General features: G+C 41.7%; 1 protein-coding gene across 1 annotated transcript in view; it reads left to right on the top strand.

Moving 5' to 3' along the window:
• LOC147668322 (maestro heat-like repeat-containing protein family member 1) overlaps positions 1-18,979 on the top strand; it is an 87,477-nt gene that overhangs the window by 47,362 nt on the left and 21,136 nt on the right. The window contains exons 4-12 of the mRNA XM_086948600.1: positions 1,271-1,349; positions 1,777-1,890; positions 2,537-2,598; positions 3,474-3,593; positions 12,392-12,499; positions 13,705-13,825; positions 16,379-16,419; positions 16,709-16,850; positions 17,755-17,807. Coding sequence (XP_086804726.1) covers positions 1,271-1,349; positions 1,777-1,890; positions 2,537-2,598; positions 3,474-3,593; positions 12,392-12,499; positions 13,705-13,825; positions 16,379-16,419; positions 16,709-16,850; positions 17,755-17,807 — 840 coding nt within the window. The remainder of the gene's footprint in view (positions 1-1,270; positions 1,350-1,776; positions 1,891-2,536; positions 2,599-3,473; positions 3,594-12,391; positions 12,500-13,704; positions 13,826-16,378; positions 16,420-16,708; positions 16,851-17,754; positions 17,808-18,979) is intronic.

The raw sequence follows: 18,979 nt of genomic DNA, 5'->3' as shown, positions 1-18,979 counted from the left end.
CAACCGGTCATCAGAATGGCTGGAGTCGAAGACCAGTGTCACAACTCCTTAAATGACTGGTTCAGGTGTGGCACGTTCAGCCAGAATAATTGATGACAAATCACCCTTAAAGTAATATTCAGTATTCCCTTCTACAAAAGTATGTGTCACTTAATAGCTACTACATAAAACAAGCTTACAAAAAAAAGTGCTGCAATGAACAAAATAAATAATTATGAGAAGCATACGCTTACCGTCATGGCGGCAGAGAATAAAGAAGCTTACAAAAAAAGTGTGGCAAGCTGATAATATACCTACTGTGTCACGCCACGGGTAAGAGATCCAATCCCGCTAGGCATGGCTAAAAGGAGACAGGATGGCAACAAGCAGCGATTTACATGCCTTGCATGCAATCATTGCACTGCTATCGGCATAATTTGTGATGCCAAACGCCGCGCACGAATCAAAGCTGAAGGTGGAGCTAAGACGAGGCTTTTGGAATTGTATCAATTCCAAGAAGATTCGTAAGACGAGAGCAGCACATGCACTGCCTATGTCACAAGACCTAAAAAAGGAAGTACACAACTTGACGACCATGGCATGAAATTCTAAATAGCAATGCTGGTGTGCGGAATTTGCAATGAACAGGAACCAAAAAGACATGCAGCTCTGATGGGGACCAATCTGCGAGAACTGAATGCAAGCAAAGAACAAAAAAAAGAAATTATTGCTAGCGGTACGGCAGAAGCAGCGAGTGGCGGTGAGACCTGAAAAAGACCCTAATGCAGGCACCAACAGAAACACTCGCTCACTACTCTGCCAACCAGAAACTGGGGACACAAAAGGGAGGAAAAGTGCACAAAAGAGGCCCGCTCTGAAAAGCATGCAACCCACCTTGCTAGCCAGACACTGTGAGATGCAAAGGGGGAACGCACTTACAGTCCCTGGAGATAAACTAAGTTGAAGTGCAACAACAGCCTCTGTCTTGATTTCCTTGAACAGCAGACGCTGTCACTAGTGCCAACTGTGTTAAATAGCATTCAGTACGACTGCCTGCTGCAATGTTGTGAGACTTCAGTCTCCAAACCATGCAGAAACCATAGGAAACTAAGGCGTTAATCTTAGAATGGCAACTGAGAATTTGCAATTCCACCATCATGGCCCCACAAATCCTGACAAACTCTTATGCCGTCATTTCCCCACTGAATGGAATTTGCTTTCCAGATGTATAGGGTTGGCTTTCAAATAGCCTAGCTTCCATTATTGTTTAATATGGCTTTGTTATTGACAGATCTGCGCACCCTACCGTGGAGGTTCAGATGAAAGGGAAGAGTCAGTCAAGGTGTCCACGGCCATTATCCTGTCACTGGGTGAGTTGGTCATAAATGTATATATGTATATATTTGTGATACTGCAAGTATATGACGGTCTTTACCAGTGATCGGGTCCTCCGAAACATTAATTTCTGTCCACTGCTCTGCACATCACTTGATCTTCTTAAAAGCTATTGTTGCTTCAGTAATTACCTCCCTTCCCAGTGCATTTGTTAGCTTTCTATTAGAACACGTTGTCCAATTTACTATATACAGCTATAGTAGTCACATGAGTACCATGTGCTCCACCGATCATCATTAAATGTTGTAAACTATTGATATTGTACCTCCTGGATATGCGTTGAAAATTTCCTTACATTTGGCCTTGATGACCTGCTCCCCTGCGTTTAGTTCCTCCGTGCATGATTTTATTGTATGTCATTTTTCATGTATGTCTATTTTTCTCTTCACTTTACTCTTGCAGCCCATTCTAGCTCTAGTGAGGTCCTTAAATATTTTGGAAGTAGCTTGATCCATATGGGTGCAGAGTCCCGTGCCACAACAATAAAGCTGCTCTGCAAGCTTCTTGCTGAAACTGGTAAGCCTCTCAGTGGGTGGGTGGCAGCATGTGATTTCGATAGACATGGAAGATAGTTAAAGGACTGAATGCTTTCATGGAATGTGGAGCCCTAAGTTATAATTCCAACTTACCCTCTTACTTAACCAACATGGTGCAGCTATGAGCAAATCACCTCAATTTCATATTCCTCAGCTACACTGACTGCCAACAGTTCCTGGTAGAGCACTGTAATTTAAGAATAAATCCTCCCATCGTTAACATGAGTCGTGGTGAAGAAATAAAGTAGTGGTCAAACATTTCCACATCTGTCTTTTTGATAAATTGCTCCCACTGTGAGCCAATAATGGGACAGGGACACTGTGGAAAGAGATCCTGACATAGACTTCGGTGAGGAACAAAAAGGGACATAAAATATGGGGCAGGAAGACACAGACACACTCAGTGGTACATGATGGCACAGACATGCACAGTAGAACAGGAAGACATTGATAGGCCCATGAGGCTCACAGTCACAGACACACACACCAAGACTTGACAGGACCCTCAGGTAGGTAGGCACATGTAATAGTGGAAGCTTCATCTACTTATCTATTATTCCTGATCGTACTAGACAAAGACAATATCTATGTGTTATGAACATTTGATGTATGGCTTCATTTCATAGATTCAGAAGGTGCCTCTTATCTGGATGCTGTCCGTCACGTGCTTGAGGATGACAATCACAAGGTACCATCAAGTTATTATGTGTGCAGCATTCTGTGGTCAAGCAGTTTCATAATTAGCAACGCAATCTAATTTAAGTTATGCACTTTTTGAATAGTGCAGTATTCTCTACTTACGTGGACTCATTGCAGTGGTGCGTATACCACAGTCTGTTGTATTTTTCTAAGGCTGGTCTTTCGTGCAGGTGTTGGGTCATGCAACCTCCATCCATGTGTGTCTCCTCAGTGTCTTGTGTCTACTGTTTCCCTGTTCAAGTGGACATATCCAAGTTTTCCTGTCCTTCTCTGTGTCAACTCATTTTCAGACCCAATATATAGTATAGTGTAGGTCTGCTAAATCCTGCAGGTTGAGTTAGACAGTGGCCATCATTCTTCCCACAGACTACTCTAGTTTTTTTTCATTTCCACATTATTGGAATCTACAGCCTACTGATTTCTCATTTGCATTTTTGTAATCCATACAAGGTCCTGAGAGCTTCTTTGCTAGTTGTAACCTACCTAGACATCTTTTGCAATGTATCTTTCAATCTTTTACCAAGTTCCAATCACCTATAGAAGGCGTACACCACCTGGAATGTTTGAATATTCCCTCAATCACGCTTTGGTCAGACATTCTGTAAAAACAGTTTAATTAAATTGATTCAAGTTTTATTCTCAGAGTGTCTTAATAACCATTTTCCAATATTTTTTCAAAGGCTATATCCAGGTACTAGCTTTCCACACATACAAGTGTATTTCTATTTCCTCTATGAACAAAAAGGAAGGAGAGATTGTATGGTTTTCTCACACTCCCGTGCTGCTCCCTCACCAGAATGTGGGATTTGGTTTTATTTATACATCAAAAGGGTTTCTCACTAACCATTTTTTGCTTCATCACAGGTTATTCTTGCCACTTTAAGTTTAATATCCAATTTAACAACCAAAGGATATTATGATATGAATGGAAGAGCTTTGATGGAATATGTGCTTAGGAAAAACAGTCTCATCATTGAAGAACAGGTAAGTGGCAGATGTACATATTTGGGTGGGTGAATGTGCTAGGGGAACAGCAACCGTAGTCAGCCCAAAAGAAATAAGTGGACCTTTTAGCCCCTTTGTGCCCCAATGTAGCTTGTTTGCCACGTAATACAGATCTGCAGTGTTCCATATTTGCCCCTGGTGGTGGAATATAGACCTATGTACCTCTATTTAGTTCACATAGGCCCACTTAACATTCCATGTTCTCCATTTGAGCCTGATGTTCCCCACTTGCATTCCAGTGCGTCTTTCACCCTCCCTCAACCGTATGGGTCTCCCTTGCTCCATCAGGCTGATTACATTTGAACCTGAAATTCAGCTGCTGACTACCAGTGTCAACACTGTATATGCCATTTCTTTATGTCTTGTTCTTTCAGGGTGCCCATGACGTGAACCAAGCCACTCAAGTGCTTTCCATTATATTTACTTGTAGCTTCACTTGGACAGTCATCCTTTCAGTATACCTAGGCTTTCCTGTTTTCAGTTTCTATTTGTGGTCCATTCTCGTGTTTTTTTTCAATGTTTTCAAGTTATTTCAATACCTTTAAAAACAAGCATTGGCATAGTCAATAGAGCTCGCCTTTGGGACCTTTGGGACCTTATAAGTGTTTAGTTATCCAGCACAATATCCTGGTGCAACAGCAAGTGTTGCATGGCTAAACACTTATAAGGTCCCAGAGGAAATACCTATTGGCTATGCCAATGCTTGTTTTAAAATCCCTTCTCAATGGTTTATACAATGATCAAAATTACAGCTTTCCTAGAAAATCTCATATCTCCACAATTTCCCAAGCAAAACACCCGGTAAGTAGGAGTAAATGTAAATTCTGCTGTGCAAATCACCAATATCCCTGTTATGCCCTCTTTTAAAGGGCACCACTTGTAACAGGCAAAAATGATGGCACCTTTTAATTTACGATCCCCGTGGTGTTAGATGTAAAAGAATGCCATAAATATCACATCCCCAGCAGGCCACTCGTAATGAGCTCCTAAACCATCCTTTCCGATTAGGATGTTTAAGAACTACTGATAAAAGGGTTTCCAAAGGGAGTAAATGTGTTAATTTATTGAGCATAATGGAGCATAATGGTGGAAAGAATTGGCAGAGGTGGGCTGCAGAGTTCCTCACAGAACGCTAGCAGCTTAAAGCCATCTGTGGCTACACCAGGACTGGTAAGGGACGAGATAGGACTGGGCAAATGTGTCGGAATTATTATGATTTATGGAGTCCTGCAGCAGGGTAGCAGCACCGGCCCAGCTCCGAAACAACTATCTCGCACTTCCATGTAAAAGAAGATGTGTGCCCACACTTTTCATCAGTTGTTCATGATAAATGGGCAGATAGTGCGGTTTTAATATTACATAAAGTTCCATGCAGCAGGACCATGACTCGCATAAGGCGAAATGAGGCAGCAATGTTAGGGTATTAGGACTAGGTGGCGCAATAAATCAAGGAAAGGCCATTAAAATAGACGGCTTTCCTTCTTTGCCTGGAGCACCGAGTATGCTAAACAAAATGGACTACTAGTGAGGAACAACAGTGGCTTGTGAGCTGCACTGCTTTAACAATGCTTTTGTTTACTTTTAACAATAACGGGAAAAATAGAGACTATGGGGATACGCAAAACAATATGGTTTATCTGTTAAACTTTTGAAGATCAGAAGTTGGCGTTGCACCTATAAAGCACTTCAAAATCCTAGAAAGGTGCAAAGACGCGATTTGACAGACTGGTACCCCAGTACTCATTTGCTTGGGCTTGTTTGGAAGCTCTGTGGGATCCAATATTTAATTACTTCCAGGGCTTACCAGCCTAGCAAACACATTACAAATCTACAGTCACACATCCTGCACAGCTAGAGTAAATATCTATTGCCAGTCTTTTACAAGACATACGTTAAGCGACGAGCGACCACGTTTACCCAGTCAAATGCAGCACTGAATAATCCAAACATACCAATGCTCGAATTGATAGGCAGGTTCTCTCTGCTCGCTACCTCCACTAGGTGGAGCCTAACCTCCATCACAGCTTCCTTGTGGTGCAGACTGAGCATGGACTCCCACAGGGCCTTCTCGCCAAAGAATGTAAGAAAACTAGAAACAACCGGAACTAAACAAAACCATGCATTTGTATTCTACCATTTGCTTTAGAATCTGCCCGGCACATAACAGAGAGCATACAGCTGCATGCTGGAAGAAACAGAGACGCCACATGTATCTCACTTGGTTTCATTATAGATGAACATTGAAAGTATAATAGTGAAAGAAACAGAAAAAAATACAAGCTTCAGCAGCACACGAGTGGTGCGCGCACGAGGCAAGAAGTAAACGAGAGGGAGGGGTGGGAGAGTGCCCGCGCGCATGCTAAACATCTAAAGGACATTTTGAAAAAAGCACGTAGGTGGTGGCCGAAAAAGCATTGTAGGTGCAAATGATGTTTAAACATGAAGCACAGCAACCTAAAGTGGGTCATCGCGATCGTTGTGAAAACGAAAGTGATTGCGATGACGTGCCAAAACACGTAAGGGATGCGCGCGCAGCAGGCCGCATGCTTGTGCGCATTCTAGCAAGCTGGTGGCTGCTTTGGGAGCACTTCCCAAAGCCGCTACTATATGGACAGCGCATGCGCGCTGACTCATCGAGACCTAATCAGTGGTGTCAGGGGTTACAACTTTTTCGCGCCATGAAAAGCAACAGAATCAGTGTTTTTCTGGTGTGTATGGAACATTTTGCTTTTATTATTGCTTGCTTTCTACACTGATAATGCATGGTATATAGACAGTGTATGTACAGTGTATATGAGGTCCAAATACATTTTTGCAAATCAAACGTATTGTAGTACACCATAGACCAGAGACTTCAATGAGTCTTTGGTCATGTGCGCTCGCTTTTTCCTTCCCATGTCCCTTTTTTCTGTGAAAAGGCCCTCTCAACATTGGCACTTGAAATGGGCAATGACAAGACAGCCAGTACACTATTTGCTAACGCTGGCCACTGACATAGCTTTCTATACCTACACTGTGCCCTTGAAGATTGCAATTCTCTGGACAGGTTCTGCAGCATTTGCTTTGAACTGGGCGATTCTGCCCTCCGAGTTATTGAAGTGGTCAAAAATAAAGCAGCACTTTTGAAACTACTGAGAAAATTCCCCTTTACTGAAGGGAACTAGAACTTGCACAGTGTACCACAGTGAGGATTCATTGACTTCAAATGCCATGGTTGATGAAGGGACATTTCTATGTCAAGCCGTTTCTCGTACATTGTAAAATAAAAGTTCCTGAATTGCTCTTCAACACTGATTTGTTTACCATATGGCAAGCACTCTAACATGGAACATGTTGCAGCTCCAAAGTCAATTTAAGGTGTCACCCAGACAACTCTCAAGACGATGTTTCACATTTACACCAAGTATGCAGAACACTTGGCAGACCAGGGTGTTTTCCGCCTCTAGTTTTTTTTATGTCCACTACAGCAGTTATGTTTTCCTGTAAACATCTAAGACTTTAGTAGAGTGTACTTCTTTTCACATCACTAGTAATTTGCGAACAAATATCCTCACATTTCTTGCCTTTGGCATCATCATTCAGCAAACATGTTGTAAACGGTTTCCACATGGGTACTATAGCATTTCACAGCCCCTTGGTCCAAGAACCATCAGCTAAGTGACACAGTTCACAGTGGGATGACTTTTTCTTTGATGCCACACAAAGCACAAAATGAGAAATATTTGTGTTTTAGTCCCCTCGCACAACAAAACAGTGCACTAGGATGGACTAAAAAGTCAATAGCATTCTTCATTAACTCTGAAGATTGTAAAGATGCTTTTAGCATACCATCTAACAAGTGGAAAGGATCTCTTACAGGTATCAATTTTGAAAGGTCATTACACAGCTTTTTTGTATATGTAGCTGAATCACTGCAAGTACAATCAAAATCACTCCAATCTGTGTTGAATTTAGAAAGAAACATTTTGCAGCGGCATACCGAGTGACACTGCGATCCATGTTTCATCCTGTCATGTTTTCACCACTATCCCAGATGCTTGGCGATAGCACTTTTTTCACATATACTTGTCATTATACATTGCATTGAATGTTTAAAGCCTGTGGTGTTGTCAATTCACCTACTATCAATACTGACTCACTAGAAACTTGGGGCTGATCTATCAAGGGCTTTTACCCATTCTCTGTGGATAAATGTGATGGCACATTTTGGGACAGATTTGTATGAAACCAGCCATTTTACCTATCAGTTACAGAATCAAACACAGCCAAAATATCAAATATGATTTTGATATTTCCTGATTCTCTACAGTTTATCAAATTATTAAACACGACCTAAAACATGCTTCTAAACTCTGCATCTTTAGACCAAAGACCACAAAACTTCAAAAAGCAAAAGGAAGAAAAAACATTATTTCAGTGACATCCCTCAACAGCAAAACTCAAGCAGAATAATGTTAGCCCAGTCTTTCTTGCTGCCACCTTATATAACAAAGTTATATTGTATAGGCCCCCTCAGGAAAAAATGACTCTTTCACTCTCCTTTTCCTTTCTTTGAGTGGCATTTAATTAGTAGTACGCAGGTGTTTTTTCAGTGTTTATAAGTTTAAACTGGTGAGGGTTTATCAGTTATTATAGGCTTAAAACTAAGACAGCCAAAGTATACCCTATCCATGGTTTTTCAATTATTGCGAAACGATTAACACAGTGTACCCTTACTATTGTGGGGTCCGAGTTTTGATGTCAAACACAAGTGCAGTCAGTGTCCCCAAATAAGAGTCATTGCCACTGGTTTGAGTAGGACTGTGGCCCTTCTGATCCTTTGATGGCTTTCATCAAGCTCTTGTGGTGTGAAAAATTGTTCAATGTTGTGAACAACGCACATCAGAAAAGGGTCCAATAATATCCTTTAGTTATTCTCATTCTAATTATTTGCCCTCCTCTTCCTCCACAGATCCAATGAGTGATTTTGTATTGGGCACGTCTTCTGCCTCTTCTCTTTTCTTGGACCTTCTCAAGTCCTATGGACGCTTACACTTTGATCATATCTCTAGTCGCTGTAGAAACACCTGTCATCTGACTAGGGGACAGGAATGAGTTTTGGATCAGTGCCCTTCACCAGTGTTTGTGGGGCTGCAGGTGATGGTGTGAAAGCATGGGCAATGGGAGGTGGCATGGTGCCTGAAGGCTGCAGGACACTTGGCTTTGTCAGTGTCCCTGTGAGAGTAGGCCACAGTTGCTTATGCTCTCCCCAATCCCTCCAGAACAGCAAACGTACCATGTCCTTTTTGATCACTGTGAAAGATGGCGGGACCTTATTGAAGCTTGTAAGGAGAGGAACATGCACCACTTTTGGAGCCTGATAAAATGGGGTGCAGGAAGCACATGTAATCACTGCAAAATCATGTGGAGCCTGCTCTGTAGGTTAAGTTTTTTCAGATCAATATGCATCTAATAATAAAATTGATTATGACCCTTCTTGGGTTTATTTTAAATCATCGGATACTGTCTTCAACTTAGCTGATGTGACAATGGCGCTGAGCACTGTTACCATTGGGAGAGCGCCAGGCATAGTCAAGGTCCCCGCAGATATTTTTCTCCAGGATAAAGACAATGGAATTAAAACATAATGTTTTTAGCAAATGCAATTGCTCATGGAGCTCTGATCCCGTATACCTGGAGAGGGGCGGAAATCATCCCGATTTATAAAAAAAGGAGATACATCCTTACCCGGGAACTACAGGCAAATAAGCCTGTTAAACTCAATCCAGAAAGTCGTAGCTCAACTTATCTTGGCAAAAATTAAAACCTGTATTGATGATAATGACATTTTGAGTCCTCTTCTGGGCTAATATGAGCACTATTTATAAAGTATTCCGATTAATTAAAATTTATCGGTGGACAGTAACACTTGGAAAAGGAAGCCTTTGTGCAGCCTTTGTTGATCTTAAGTCTGCTTTTGACTTGATATCACGGCCCAAACTGTGGAGGGTACTGCAGGAACTCGGCTTGCCCCCGACCTACTTTTCCTAATTGTGCGCCTCTACGAATACAACTATGACCACATTTGTTGGGGGGCGCCAGGAAACAAGACTGACCAGTTCCCGGTAATGATGGGAGTACGTCAGGGTTGCGTTTTAGCACCTACGTTATTCTCACTCCTTATTAATGGTATTATTAGCTTTTTAGCTTCCTTTTCCACAGATGCTCCAGTTTTAGCAGGCACAAAAAGTCCCATAATAATGTTTGCGGACGATATGCTTATACTGTCTAAAACACTGAGTGGGCTACAGCATTCGCTGTTGCATTTTGAAGAATTTTGCTTATTGCCTGGCCTAACAGTCAATAGTTCAAATAAAAGTTCATGACCTTTAAACCACATAGGTCATTTAATGGGGGGTAATGGATGGGCAATCCGTGGATCAGGTTAATGCATTACTTATCTAGGCATCACCCTGCATAAACGACTTAGCTGGAGGCCGCATATTGACACCATGGCCTTAAAGCACATGCAGTTGGCCGGAGCCATGAAAAAAAGGAACATAAGACATCACTGACTAAGCCCCTTTACCCCGGCACTGCACATCTATATTATGGGGCTTAGAGAAAATGCATCCTCTAGCTTTCTCCGAGAATAAGTTCCTGAGTGGGATAACAAGCCTACATCAAAGTACCCCTATGATTTAGGCAGAAAAGCCATAGTAGACCTTGCAAGGCTGTGCCCTATTCTCTTCTGGCGTAGAATCTGGCGTACCCCAGAATTGGCCATCTTTGCAGACGGTCTTAAAGATATAATGGAGGCAGATCACTTCCACAAGATTGGCTGGCTATGCAACATCAGATCATTACTAATTAGCATGGGTATGCCATCACTGTGGGATGATCCTAGTGCTACTGGGTTCCCACCAAAACATTTAATTAAGCAAAAGTACTGGGAACCGATGGTGCAAGAAGCAAATAGAATGAGCGATGCCACCTCTCTAACAGGGAAGTTCTAACAAATTAAACCAAATCCATGTTTTACTGTGACGTAATTAGTACTAAGCCGCTAGATCGCAAACTGTGTTTTCAGTTTAGAGCAGGCTGCTTACCTTTGAAGTCCTTTACAGCTGCATGGTCCACTGCGGCCGATGACAAATGTCTAAACTGCACTGACACTGAAGAATCATACGCGCATGTGCTGTTTGTCTGTCCGGCGTACGCTGCTCCCCGCAAAGCCTGGCTGACACCCATTTGTAGGAACATGGGTACTCACTTGTTAAGTGTAGCAATGAGAATATTGTGTTCTGATCCATCAGTCCAGTGCGCAGTATCAGTGGAAACGTTTTTGAGATGGATGTGGACAATTAGATCTAGGCTCCTTTTGTACCTCTGTAAATGAAGTCTCCTACCGATAATAATAATAATATGCTATATTTTAATGCTTGGACACTTTTTTAAACTATCTATCAATTAGTAGCATTAATTTTGTCTATCAACATATAGTATATGCTCTTTTAATGTGTTTGATTATCTCTTTTTATTGAAATTTTCAATTTATTGTATTTTTTTTATAACTTGAAAAATCGTTTTTATGTGAATTGCTTTTGTGACATCTGTCGAATAAAGCTCATGTTGACTGACAGTTAAGCAAGGCCCAACCTTAAAAAAACAAAACCTATGAAAAGCCATTTTTTGGAAAGGCAAGGGTCAGTTTTGGTCATGATTCAAAATGGTGGCCAAAGATAAAATGGTGCCGCAAATGCAAATTTTTACATGAATAAGTGCATAATCAAAACAGCAAAAACAATTTTATTCTAACAAGGTCTGATGCTGGGGACAATTCAGATGCCTGTCCTTGTGTTGCATCGCACTGTAAGAATGATGCTTGTACACCTAGATCCCATCTTAGTTAACCTGATGCACATGTTGACTGGCTTAAGCGCAAAGAAATAAAATGCTCAGACACTTTGGGAATGGGACTGGCTCAACAGCAGTGCTCACAGGCAGTACAGAGGCCAACCACACAATCCAGCCTATGAGATCCAACTGCCCCTTAGACTTTACCAAGGCTAACTGGGCTATTTCTGGGGTGATTGGGGAAGGCACATGGGCATTCAGCTACTGCACTGATAAGCTGGGCTTTTCACTGACAGTGCATTATCTAGTGGGTTATTTTCTGTTGCATACCCCACTTTACAGTTTAAATGCCTAACATGGCAAACCACCAAATCCAGCGCAAAGTAGCATGAACATACTTCAAATCAGTATTTTATATCAAAACTGCCTACCATAAACGTGGTTCCTGGTATTCTTTAGTCTTTATTGAGTGTATTAAGTCCCATAAGGTATCACATACTTCCTCATCAAGTCATAGGGGAAGGGCAAATCTGTGTGGTGAGCACGAGATACTACTGTGTGGTGCCAGAGGCGCAATTTCTCAGGGGTAGTGTCCCATGTATCAGAACCTTATATATTATAAGTGAGTCCACCGGTATTTTGACAGTATATGAATGCTATACCCTCCCACGCCTAATGGCTGGGTACTTTTATACTCAACAGAGCGGAGCATGAGAGCATAATCGCATTTGTACATTTCTATTTACATGTTTGAGGCTAGTAGTTTTGCTTTCACATTTGGATTTGTCAAGAGGTTCTCTTTGTGCTTGACAACTTTGATTAGAAAGTTGTGATGTTTTAACTCTCAAATCTCTTGTCCCTCCATAAGGAGAGAAAATACAATTAAAATTATGTGCAAATACATCGTATTTTACTTTGCTTTCTTTTCCACATTTCCACAGATCGCTAGTCACCTGGATGATGAATCTGATGTTGAGGAAGAGACCATCCTCATCCAAATCTCTCAGCTCCTCAATACAATTGCATTACACCATAGAAATACTGATGAGGTAAGCAAGGGGGATGTGAAACAAGGTGGGTTATTTAACTAGGTGTATAGAAAATATAACTTGCAGAATGTCCAAAGACTCCTAAATTCCCGGGTGATCTTCATTATCCTCCGGCTCACATACAAGCACATTTTTGTAAAGCTCCCTCTGCTGCAGGGTTGTATGTTGGAACCATGCAGGAATTTATCACACCTGCCTTAACAACGTGTTCTGAACCACGATTGCATGTTTGAAACGCATTCCTTTACCAGAGAAGTCGTTACAATGAATTGCCTTAGGGAAAGCGCTGGACTTTGGAATAGTAAAATGTACTATTCCAACTCCATTATGTGCAACAGTAGGGAAAGTGTTGGCCTTAAAGTCCAAAATTAGTCCAACAACGCTTTCCTTTAGGCGAGGCATCGCAACTACCTGTGTGGTAAAGGAATACATTGTAAAGATGCATTAGTGAGTTGGATCACATTGTTAATGCACACAGTGGTTCGAGATACGATGTAAAAGTTGTGTCCTCTGATGGAGGAATGGAGGTCTGCTGTCCCATGCAGAACTTCCCAGGGTTTGGAGCATTTGTACAAGAGCACCAATTGAATCCTACCTCATTCATTAGAATGAGGCAGAAGGGTTTGCAGCTTCTTCTAAATAGACTGAAATGAGACTTAATGGTACATCGGTTATATTGCATAACTTTGCTTCTCAATTTGCATCTCCTATTTGCTACCTGTCCCATGATACATCAGGCACCAATATTTCATATCAACATGGTTGTTCATTCCCAGCCATTGCTTTTCGTATTCTGGCACATTCCTAAAGATGATTCTATGAAGATTCCAACAGATAATGAGCTAATTTGCAAACTTCAGCTCACTTGTAGGGTTTTTGGAAAGTAACATGTTTCACACATTCTCTGCACATAATGGGTTCATTTTGATTGGATGCAGAATCCCAGATTGTAGCATTAAACACGGTTAGTGCTACATCAGTGTAATACTAGGCATCTGCCTTGGACCCCATCAGCGAGGAATTATATCAGCAAGGGGATGAATCAAATATAGCCCCATCTCTTGGATATGGGAGCTTGCAAAATGCCCTATGAACTAAATAAAATGCCAAAAACCCTCCCACCAGCCATGATTGTTTATCTGTGGGAATAAAGCCTTATTAAATGCTAATGATACAAATAACACGTTCACCACTCTTTCTTGCAGGACTTTTGGAAAGAGATTTTGCTCTACATGCTGGAAGAGGGCTATACTTCATCTGTGCCAGCACTGTGCCAGATGGTACTTGTTGTAGATAAGAAAGCAAGCATCAACTTTAAGGAATGTGGTGAGTCTTAAACATCCTACTCATTGATGCCGTGGGATCTACCATTGAAGGTGGTTAATGCTTCCTCCTCCTCTCCCCAGATTCCCTCATATTTAGTAATGATCTGGCATGAGGTGAAGAACCAGTCCATTAGCTCAGGAGTTTGGTTAATTTACTATAGTATGTGGGTGTCATTCTTTCAATAACAGTGTTTGCTCTCACTTTAGTGATATATGTATCTGTGTTGATGTTGCTGCTTTCTATATAATAATAAATCTTCATTCGGAAGTAGTCACATCCATAAAAGATTCAAAAAAATATAAAATATAACTATAAGAAGAACTTCATTACATTAAAAGAGATACTGTGCAAATTTGCAAGGTCCAAGCTGACGTCAGTCGCATCTTGAGCTTCTTGATCTAAAAGAATCCCTCAGGAAATTTGTGGCAACAAAAAGGGTATGGTTGTTAGGCAAAAGCTGCAAATGCATTACTACAACCCAGGCTTGTCTAAATTTCATGGCTTTTAAAAGGAGCCTAAGAATCAATCTCCTGGGGTGGGGAAAATATTTACATAAGAAGACAAAGTGTAAGGTGTCCTGTGGCGGCCAAAAGTGTGGCAGGGTATGCTCAGACGTGAGTCCCTTGCTCACTTTGCCACTGGATTCAATCAAGCCGGGCTGAAGACGGCTGGAATGCCAGAAACCGGTCCTCGGAAGCTTGTTTCCGGGCCAGGGAAGGCATGGCTTGGCAGTTTGGGCTGGACTGTTCCCATGAGGCACAGGGTCAGACTAATTAGCATATAGCCATGTCTGAACTGGGGGGGGGCAGAGTGGGCTAAAGAATGGTGATGGATTAAACCCAGATCTTTTGACTGGGTGTGAGTGTTTGATTGGTTTAGATGCTCCGTCCATTACCACCCCCTTTTGTACTGCTTTTGGCCGCCATAAGTGTGGCAGGGTATGCTCAGACGTGAGTCCCTTGCTCACTTTGCCACTGGATTCAAGCAAGCCGGGCTGAAGACGGCTGGAATGCCAGAAAACGGTCCTCGGAAGCTTGTTTCCGGTCCAGGGAAGGCATGGCTTCGCAGTTTGGACTGGACTGTTCCCATGAGGCACAGGGTCAGACTGATTTGCATATATCCATGTCTGAACTGGGGTGGCAGAGTGGGCTAAAGAACGGTGATGGATTAAACCCAGATCTTTTGACTGGGTGTGAGTGTTTGATTGGTTCAGATGCTCCGTCCATTACCACCCCCTTTTGTACTTCTATCTGTGACTAGCATAGATGCCTCCCCTTGTCGCTTAAAGATAATGTGCCCGGTGATATGGGAGGGTCCGCCGCCTTGTTCTCTATATACTTATTGTAGTTTGTCAGCCATAAAGTTACTTTCTGTTGGTTTCAGCTCTTCATCTGGTTATTACCCTCACGCCACTTAAATGCAATGTGCTGACTGTCTCAGGTTTCCACACTCTGTGAGACTTCTCAGGCCTCTAATGGTCCTCTTCAAACCTTGGAGTATTCTTGCTCTCCATGGAGTTACCTATCTCTGGTATGGTGATCAGACCTTTCTGGGTATGGTACCTATTTATACGCTTTTACTTTAGTCAGCCGCAAAATGGATGTATTTTATTTCTCTATGGAGTTACTTTTGGTTATGATATTTGTCTCTTCAATGTTTCTGGTTCATTATTTTGGACTTCAGATCCAGACTAAATTGCTAGTTATTGGCTCTCACTTGACATATGGACCTGATAGACAAGGAGGCCTACTCAATGAGGGTAAGTGAAAATAATTATTTGGACTGACTCCAAGGTCAAGAAGTAGATTAGCATCATGTGGTGAGAACCTGTAATTGAAAACTACATTTCCAGAGCTCCAATTAGCAGTCCCCACTCAACTTTCCAATGAATATGTGGATAAAGTACAAGTAACCTGGGCAGATGGTATCATAGTCTATTTCTTTGTCACTCATGTAAAGGGTCCTAAGCAGAACAGAACAGGTAATTATGTATTCATTATAGCCTGCTCCCCAGGTGGTTAACATTATTAGAAAATGGTTATGCAAGAACATGTTTTGGTGTCCTCTTTCTGTTGGGATATCCGCTGTCGCAGAATGACTCCTCTTTAGCATGGTCCATTCAATATGTAGGGCGTGTCCACGGCTCCTGTTGCATCCTCTCTTATCCCACTGTAGTCTTCTGTCACTCAATGACAGCTGAAGCAGGACCATTGCATGACAGCTTAGGTAGCATCTTCTGCGGCTGTCATTCCTTGACAGCAATTGTTGGGGTAGGGAGGTGGAGCATTGTAGCACAGACCATTGAGGTACTGTATACCACTAGCAGCATCCTTTGTGGTGGGGTTGTCTTTGTCAGTATCTGCAGGGACATTAAAGCATCCTCATGACCTCTAGTGCCTTATTGAACTACCACCCATCACTCCATCCTCTTCTTTGCAGATACTACTGAGTGTCTTAAGTGTGTTTGTCAGCCACATGTCTTCCTTTGGCAAGTGTTGCTCAGTATTTTATGGACTGAGTATGACATGTCTTCTTTCTTTTGTATCTAAACAGCTAAAGGAATTCCAATACACAGCCTCTTCATAAGATTGCTTGTGAGTATCCACCCCCACCATATTCCAACAGATCCCTCTCCTCAAGTTCTTTGCTGGCATTTCTATGCAACCTGCCCATGGAGAGCTTGCATTCAACTCGGCTTTTATCCTTTTGAACTTGATGGTTTTATTTCTAGTCAATTGGTTATCAGTAAGACATACTATTTATATCACACAGAAACAGCCAAAATGAGGTATTAAGTACTGTATAGAAAACAAGGTAGCATTTCCAGATGCTTTAAAGACCAGTGAGTATTCTCTTGCTGAATTCTTTGTTGTGGGTTTTCAGGTCATTTCTTCACATCCTCGCTGGGATGTCGAAAAGGGAACCGCTGTCTTGGCTCTTCTCGAACGCCTGATTCCTGCAAACTACCCGTTTTTAGCGAGGCTCATCAGAATGAAGATCCCCCCATTGATAACATATTTGGAAGGTGAGTTCCCAAAGCACAAGCCATTGAGCACCCAATTTAAACAAGCATTAATGGTATTTCAAACAAGCATTGACAAAGCTATTAAGCCTGGTGTTGGCTGCTAGTTTTTAGGCTTTGTCCACGCTTGTTTTTTTTCACAGTTTTTGTAAGCCTTTACTGTGGGAGGAGATGCCAGGTACTCAAAAAGCCCACATTCCTTTAGTAGTCCCTGGAACTAAAGAAAAATACTTTGTGGATGTGCTCCTTGTGACCCTCACGGGTGAGTAGTGCGCTCTACAAGTGTATTGATTGATTGATTGAAAAAGCAAAATGCCATCACTTACAGTGAAGTTAGCTTAAGGCTGATTTGGCCCATGATGAATGCTGTGGAGGGCAGAAGAGAATGTGAATGATATGAAACAATAGGTCAACAGATGAGGAGGTCGAACTATGAAGTGTTATAATCATTTTGGTCTTGGTTATAATAAAGGAGTATTTTTCTATATGTATGTAATTTTAGAGCAGGTATGCACTTTTTATCTCTGAACCACGACGGCCATCCCCTATGTGATCAAGGCTGCATCTGACAGCCAAATGCTTTCAGGCTAAAGCTCTGTAAAAATAGATCTTCTGCAAACAAGTGATGTGGCAGCCTTTCGGTTATATAAGAAAGGAAACAAAAATATATAAACCTAAAATTACAACCAGATACAAGGATGTAAGAGTGACATCAAGGGCACATGAACAACTGATGACATTGAATTCAAATCCCAGGACAGGCTGAGCCAACAGCCAGATTTTGCACACTTTGAATTGTGTGACTCTACTTCTGCTAGTGCTTGGTATTTAAGCCCATGGCATTTGAAATGTTGCCTGCTGTTCACTTTTACTTACATATTTTCTTTTTTCCCAACTGCTATTTCAGCTGCAACTGAAAGAAACTTTGACTTGGAACAGTGGAAATGCGCGCTTGTTTCAGTAAGGATTAATTGCTAATGAATGTCACACATGGCTCTTAACGCATTGTCTTTCATATTCACTCATTTAGAGTGAATTAATGCAGATATTAAATTCACCCCATCATAGTGCTGTTCTGCTATGTGGTTGCAATATGTTCACCATATGCCTATTGTTTCTCTGGATTGTGAATGGGCACGGTGAGGGAGAAGCCAATCTCGGTACACAACTTTTTCCTAGAATGCAATATTTACCAGAACCATTTAAAACCTCATTGGCCATATTCACATTCAGAACCTTGGAATTACGTGCTTACTGCAGATAGTCCTGCATGTATAAGATTTTATCTCCATGTTTTACCTACATAAATTACAGGCACTGCAGTGATTATTGCATTAAATCAATCTGACTGTTTTTACACAGGGTTAGAAATGTAGCCCCGTGTTGGAAATCAGGTCCTCTGACTCTTTTTGTCCCCAGGATAGTCACACTAGCACAACATTCTTCTTTCCCTGGATTGTCACAATATCACTCTTCCGGGTCTGCCAACTGCTTTTCACATCATCAGAATGTTTATATTCTGCAATCAGTTTGGCATGTGATCAGTGCTCTCCATATTCATCTGAATTGTTACTCTGTCACTGTTCTAGTGTAACCTTGTAATGGCCAGGTTATAACTGTCTCTATTCAATCCTTGGTTATCGCACTCCTACTTGGTTCCTTTGTAACAGTGTATTCTTTGCCAGGTCATCACACTTCACTTTGCTTTTATTGTGCTCCTGTGAGGTAATTTTCTTTTCCTTGTGTTCAGTCTTCACCCTTATTAACACTACATTTTCATTCAGCCCTAACTCTGGTGATCTAAGGGTATATGGAGCAGATTTACAACCCTGTCCGCCCCTTTTGCGTCACTTTTCCCACTTTTCCCATGTTAAAAGTGGCTCAAGGGGCTTGTAAATCAGCCCCTAGAGGTTTGCATTCTGCTCCTAAGTATATGATATAGCTGCAAAATCCCCATGTGTTTTCTGTCTGGATGGCTGCACTGTAACTCTTTTCACAATAATTTGCAGGCAGCATGCTTTTGGTGCGTATGTTTCTGTGTAAATCACTGCCACTGTAAAGGCATCCTATTTCTTCTGACCACTGATTTCACACCACACTATTTACGTGCTGCTCTATGTGTTCTCTGGTTC

The sequence above is a fragment of the Lissotriton vulgaris genome, unplaced genomic scaffold, assembly GCF_964263255.1.
Source record: "Lissotriton vulgaris unplaced genomic scaffold, aLisVul1.2 SCAFFOLD_555, whole genome shotgun sequence".
NCBI lineage: Eukaryota > Metazoa > Chordata > Amphibia > Caudata > Salamandridae > Lissotriton > Lissotriton vulgaris.
This window is presented reverse-complemented; position numbering and strand designations above follow the sequence as displayed.